At 36.5% G+C, this 7500-nt stretch overlaps 1 protein-coding gene across 1 annotated transcript in view; it reads right to left on the reverse strand.

Moving 5' to 3' along the window:
* The window catches only part of LOC122256451 (UDP-glucuronosyltransferase 2B33), a 14489-nt gene that overhangs the window by 6715 nt on the left and 274 nt on the right, over positions 1 to 7500 (reverse strand). Inside the window, exons 2-3 of the mRNA XM_043021170.2 lie at positions 951 to 1232; positions 523 to 653 (exon numbers count right to left, since the gene is read on the reverse strand). Of these exons, the coding sequence (XP_042877104.2) occupies positions 523 to 653; positions 951 to 1112 (293 nt within the window). The 5' untranslated portion in view covers positions 1113 to 1232. The remainder of the gene's footprint in view (positions 1 to 522; positions 654 to 950; positions 1233 to 7500) is intronic.

The raw sequence follows: 7500 nt of genomic DNA on the forward strand, positions 1-7500 counted from the left end.
AAAACATTGCCTGCAATGATTAGGCACTTTCTTGAAGGAGAGCGTGTAATCAGCTTCCTGAATGAAAGTTGTCAATTCATCTCGATTCATTGACTTTTTTACTTTCTCGCTTTTTTAATTTCTAGAAGAAAGTGATGGAATAATAAAGGTATATAGAAAAGGGGAATGAAGATGCAGAGTAAGGGAGGGCGGGAAGGAGAGAAAGAGAAAGAGAGAGTCGGATAGATTAAAGTAAGAACTGCATTCTCCACAGCAATAAACCTCACAAATAACAATTATCATTAGCGATATTGCAGACCGTAAATCGCAGAGCGCCACAATGTAGGTCGACTGAAAGCATGACAACAACAACAACAACAAAATAAAGAATAAAAAAGGAGAGAGAGAGAGAGAGAAATGAAGAGCGAAGGTACCTTGTCGCGGATATTAGGACATAATAAAAGAAGTAAGGGAAGAGGACGAGTGAAACACAGCTATAACGCATAAATAATAACAAGTCTAAAAGCAAAACGACTGACGTACCTGGCCCGTTCCTCCGCAGTAAGGTGCGGGATGGCCCCCTCCGTGTTGTTGATAGCAAGCACGTGTTCTCTGATGTTGGGATGGTTGGCGTCTGGATACTGGTGTGTGTCCTTCCATCGCAGCACCGTTACCTGCGCATCTCATGTAAATGGTTACGTCTATTAGAAATGCATATGGTGGCATCATCAACTGAATTATAGATCACAATCGGTGATATAATTATCATCCAAACTTATTACAATCATCCAAGTTTTTTTCTCATAATCATAATCATCTGGTCATTCTACAAGCACAATTACAGAACCAATATACAACCACAACTAGTCCTGCCGCGAACTCTATCTCCTCTCTCAATCAATCAACAAACAGTAAACATTCCAACCCAGACATCAACATCAATAAATAACCACAAGGGGAGCGTGCCTTACCTCGTGTCCCCTCGCGACAAGCCCTTTGGCAAGAGCTCTGAGGGTGAGGACGTGTGAGGCAGCGTACATGGGGTGTAGGACCAGGATCTTGCTGGCGTATGAGGGACAGATCGAGAGACTCACAAGGAGGACCACGAAGCTTGTTTTCTCTCTTCCCAACATCTTGGTTTTAGTTTTGTTGCTGATTTCTTCGCCCTTTTTTAAAATTTAGTTATTTATTTATTTTATCGGTGTCCTTTTTTTGTCGTTTTCTTTGTTAATTTCTTTGTCTTTGTTAGTTACCTGTAAATGGAAGGAAGTTTTATCATAGTTATACAAGAGAAATATTAGAGAAATATTAGCATTGAGAATGATAACAATAATGATGATAATGATAAGTGAGATATTGATAATAACAACGGTTTTGATAATGATAACATGTTAATAACCAAACAACACTAACAACAACAACAACAGCAACAATAATGACCAACTTCTGCCATTTTTACAATACTGATAATGCCATATTAGAACAAAGAATAACAGTGATAATAACAGTAGCAATGATAGTGCTAGGAAACGCAGGTCCGCCAAGACTTCATTATACTAAAATAATTATGTTCCTTAATACCCCATTTCAATGACGAGTTTTATAACAATAAAAAATTCACTTCATTGTTCTTCACGCACTCGAGGACTGGATGGTATTCGTTAATAAGCTTCTTTTTTTTTTTTTTTTTTTTGCTTGTGCTGTTGCATAAAGATCAACACTGCAAAGTCTTCAACAGTGTCTGAAATGAAAATGACAATAGTTTGTTTGAGTTTTCTGATTTGAATGCTATACCGAAAACATAACGTGAAATAGAAAAGAATAATGATGATGCTAGTAAAAGCTATTTAACAAGAGTTTACCCTGTGTTTATCGATATCTATATTCACTTTTTTTTATTCTGATCATTGTCGTAATTAGCATTGTCAACATTAGTAGTATCATAGTCATTATCGTTGTTGTTATGATTATTGTCGCGATTATCATCATCATCATTACCAGTATCAGTATTATCATTATCATTATCATTGTCATAATCATTAATGGCATAAGTATTGTTACCATTAGCGTCCTTATTTCACCCTTGTAAATATTATAAACATTTTGCCATCACCGTCATATTTTTTTCGGGATAAAGGATCAAGATAATGTTAATGTGAACGTGGACGGAAATACTTCCTGTGGAGGAAATGCTTTCTTTATCGTAAAGCAGAATTGCCTTCGAAAACAGGGAGTAATTTCAAGAGAATAAAGTAATGAAAGCAGAAAAAACCGGCGTGAAATTGACAAATTGCTGTGAGTTTCTAGCCCCAGTCAGAGAGTTCATTGTGCTCAGTGCACACACACACACGCACGCACACACACACACACACACACACACACACACACACACACACACGCACACAGACGCACACACACACACACACACATACACAACAAACACACACACACACACACACACACACACACACACACACACACACACACACACACACACACACACACACACACACACACACACTCTCAAAGGGTGAACGTGGTTATGTGTAATGTAGGCAGTGAGATGACTATGCAAGACAAGAGAGCGTTGACTTCACTTGTCTAATAATGCATGTATTTATGGCTATTTAGTATTACTCACACATTGAATAGGATAAATCTACCAATGTGTAATTAACAACGAACATTAGATCGAATCTAATATGTGGTACATTGTTGGCATCTAAATTCAACAAACGTTCACATCCATACTTTACCTTACCGCGTATAGTAGCGGTGATATAGGTAGATAATATCAGAGATATCTTAAGTTAGTGTAATAGGTGTAATTAACGAAACGCGTCAATTACATCTCTTGTTCTATGGAGTTATTTATTCTCATTTATGTTTTTTTTTTCTAAATACTATGATATATGTATATACATATATATATATATATATATATATATATATATATATATATATATATATATATATATATATATATATATATACATAGAGAGAGAGAGTATGCCCTTGGTATCCAAATCTTACGTTACTGCCTGCTTGTTTACGTTTATTTGACGTTTCGCTCTCTCTCTCTCTCTCTCTCTTCTCTCTCTTCTCTCTCTTTCTCTATCTCTCTCTAGCCTCTATCTCTTTCTATTTATCTCTCTCTCATTATTCTTTACCTAAGCAATAAAATGGCCCATTGGGTATAGATTAATGCAAATTCCGACCTCAATGTGACAAGATTATTACTCCTCTCGTACTCGTAGAAAGTTATAATTGTGTCTGTATGAACCATCTGGCCCTAAAAAAAGTCTGCAACATGCAGGTTGCACGTTTTACACGTGAAACGGTTATGTGTGGGGGGAGAAAAGGAATGGGAGAAAAAGAGTGGGTGGGAGGATGGTTCTAGGAGAGAGAGGGGGGAGGGGGACTTAAGTTAAGAGAGTTAAACAGATGAATAAACAGGAAAAATAGATAAATAGAGAGAGACTTGTATGCTTGTTATGTGTATATTATCATGGCTAGTGATGTACCAAAGATGATAATAATCAGTACTTACATGTGGAATGATAATTGACAGACATAGGGCAATATGAAGTGAAGAGAAGGAGAGTGGGAAAAGAAAGAGAGAGCGACTGGGAGAGAGAGAGAGAATGAATGAGTGAGAGGGAGAGAGAGGGAGGGAGAGCGAGAGAGAGAGAGAGAGAGGGAGGGAGGGAGAAAGAGAGAGAGAGAGAGAGAAAGAGAGAGGGAGGGGGAGGGAGAGAAAGAGAGAGAGAGGGGGAGAGAGAGAGAGAGAGAGAGAGAGAGAGAGAGAGAGAGAGAGAGAGAGAGAGAGAGAGAGAGAGAGAGAGAGAGAGAGAGAGAGAGAGAGAGAGAGAGAGAGAGAGAGAGAGAGAGAGAGCTTTGACAAGCCCATTAAGTATAGCGTTTACATCTCAAAAGGATAAGGTAACACTGGTTATCCTCGCCTCCGTCTTAGTTCCTCATTGAATTCACACACCTATAACAAAACAGCTATATTAGCAAAGTGGAACATATACAGTACATAAGCCGGATAAATTACAAGCATACATAGCCAAGTGTTTACATCTTACGAGGGTGCTGTAACGCTGCAACCGAAGGAAGCCGAAAAGGGCAAAGGAGAGGATGTGAAGTTAAATATACAGGAATGCAAAGCACGGCCCACCTTTTCCTGTTCCTCTCACAAGTATCTTTCATCAGTGCTTGCTCTTACATATCCTATGATGCTCTTAAGATTAGAGAGCTTAGAAAGGTTGCGGTGTAGCGATCGGGAAAAGAACGTGGTAGTTAATATTATGGAAATTTAATATGATTATTGAAACTCTAGGAGAGTCTAGGTCATTGCGGTCGAAAACGGAGAACAAGAAATTCATATTTCGAATGCTATCTGTTTTGACGTATCGATCAAATCTCAACGAATCTATTCTTAAGCATCTGCGGTAGGATGTGTGTCTTATTCATCACGAAGCAACAGTGAAACTAGAATACAGAAAAAAATTACTAAAGGAAAAGTTCTCGATATCAAAACTTATTTTGCTTTTTGTTTCACTACGAGCGTTTTTTTTTTTTTTATCAAAGAACTTTTTGGAATGCGGAATTTAAACTTAGAAGTAATAATCCCGCCTCTGTAAATGTTTAGGACCTGTTAACGAAACAATAAAAATCCGAGATAATATTGTTTTCACGAGTAAAAATATGCGTTTCTTTGACCCTAAATCGGATGCTTATTGAGACTCCTCTCTTTACCGCTTATATTGGAGATTTCAATGCATGCGAATGTCCTGATCTTATCAAATTCCCTACATGGTAGAAGAATTGATCAACTAATCATTATCATTACTATCATTTTATAATCATTGTTAATAATACCATCATAGTTATTAATATGATCATTATAATCATTACTATTACTACTACTATTACTATTATAATCATTAATGTTGTTTTCATCTTTAGAATTACTATTATTATTGTCATTAACTTCAGTATCATTATGATAGTAATAATGATCATAATCGTTATCATTATTATTATGTTTTATATTATTCATATTATCATTATTATAATCATTAACATTGTTATTATTGTTATAATGAAAATTATTCTTATTACCATAATCAATATCATCAACATCATTGTTATCACAATCATTTATATTATTGTTATCATCATCCCCATTCTTACTATCAATATCATAATTGTTGATTATATTGATATTGCTATTATCCTTATTGATATCATTATCATTATTGTCGTGATACTATTATTACTATTGCTGTTATCATCAGTATTATCATCACCATCATCATACTTACTATCATTATCACCATTATCACCACCTTAATTCTTATCACCTTTCCAAATAGATGAACAAAGAGAGAAATCAACAAATTTCCCATATGATTTCAAAAAAAGAAAACGGCACAAAAAAAAGAAAACGGCACACAATGTAATGGAAAAAGGGATCATTATCTATGTAAACCGTAAGAGTCATAAACTTGTTACAAAAAACACCTACTCCGTTCGTTGACCGCTCGTTAACCATAATGAGACCGTCATTAGTTGTTGTTTTTTCTCTCTATTTTCTTTCTTAACCCTTTTTCTTTTGTCTTATTTACTCGGGTTTCCGTTTCTTCCTCTTGTATCTTCATTTACTTTCTGTATTTCTTTTCTTTATGTAACCTTTTTTATGTGTTGATAATACGCCACGCCCCCTTTCTTGTACTTGGGTTACTGTGTACGATTGTCAATGTAATAAGATCCGCTTGTGTTGTGCATGGGTGTTGGTTATCATATTCATTTTGTGGTTGTTTTTGCTGAAACTAAATTGAATATATGTTGTTGAAGATTGTTGTTATACCTATCATCCCAATATAAACCTGAAAAACACTTCGGGAATTTACATATCGCTGGGATTCTTGGTCAGGCCGATCTCCCAAAAAAAAATCGAAAACAATTCACTCAAGAAAAGAGAGCCTATGGTTTTTATGTCCATCTTGCTTTTCTTCTGATAACACTATTTTCACTATCCCGTTAACTGTTCTTTCACTGATTGAAATCCATTGTTTATTATCATGATTTTTTTAAAGTGAAAGGTACGCAAAAGTATATTACATATCCGAGAGCAAGTCATAGCACTGCAATATTTTAACTTGCAACCTCAGCGTGCTGCGGTTACCTGTGGGTAAGAATTAGACTGGCAAATGTAAGATAACGAAGTCATAACCACAGCATTAGTATGAAATAGCTTCCACTTCGTTGATCAACAGTTGCGCCCTCTTCCATATTCCCTCTTGAAAAAATAACAAAGTTCATTTTCGCTCAAACGGCTTGCTTTTGGCCCTGTAATAGCTTGCTTTCTTTCGAAGGAATTCCTTGGTTCATGCACGTTCACTGCTTTCTCTTTGACAACGCTCTGCTCCTGTGTGTAGTTCGCTTTTCTTTTCCTTCTTCTCACATTTGCTTTCTATCTCTTATAAGAACAGGCAAGATTAATGATCACAAGTGAGGGAATATTGGTATGGATACCAATATCGCCATGAAAAGCTGATCGAATACAATATCGCGTTTATCAAGTAATTGAAGCACAAAATGATGTCTCACACTCTACCTCGTCTAGACTTCTTATCTTATCTTATCTTGTTTCCCTTCCTGTTATCTTCGCTAGTTTCCTCTTACATCATTCCTGTCTGAACTTGTTCCTGACAAGCAGCAAAACTTTAGGATTACGAGTTCAGTTGCATGAGATATCGTATGACATAATACATTAAAAATGTGACATATGTATCATTTTGAATAGTATTGCTTATCAAAACTTCTGTACATAATATTACTCATGATGTATCATCCAGTGATATGTAAAATAAAGGAAGACTAGAACGTCTTTTCACTCCGTTATTTTCATCATGTATCCACTATTACACATACGTTACAGTTGACAAGCCTTCCATTACACCTGTGCCGAACACACCTGTCCATGCAAATATCATACAAACTAGCCCTTAGAAGATACATTTTCCCTTGCCTCTGCTGTAACCTGTATCCACAATACAATGCCACTGCTCCTCTCAACGCTCTGCTGACCCCAAAGGAAGAGTTCAGAAAGCCTTTGTTGACAGAATGGATCTCCTAACGGTCTATCTCAACTCTTTGTCTGTCTTTCTTATTCACTTCTTACTGATTTGATTTCGTCTCGTTGATATCTCTGATTGTTGTTGTTTGATTGTATATTGAAACGTTTGAAAGATTTGGGGTGGGCGGGTGGTGGGGCGGTGGGGGGGGGGGGGGGGGATATTCATCATTACCAAGGGCAACAGGAGTCAATCCCGGGGCGAGTGGGTAACGGGGCAAGACGAGGTATTAAATTCTTATAAGAAATATATATATATTTCTGTTGAACAGTAAGGGAAAGGGAAAAGACGAGATATGTAAATTCGTATGATAATTATATAATTCTGTTGATCGGTAATGCAAGAGGGGCAATAGACTACAACTTTCTGCCGACCT

The sequence above is a fragment of the Penaeus japonicus genome, unplaced genomic scaffold (assembly GCF_977035675.1).
Source record: "Penaeus japonicus unplaced genomic scaffold, GWHDUDI00000001_assembly GWHDUDI00000017, whole genome shotgun sequence".
Lineage (NCBI taxonomy): Eukaryota > Metazoa > Arthropoda > Malacostraca > Decapoda > Penaeidae > Penaeus > Penaeus japonicus.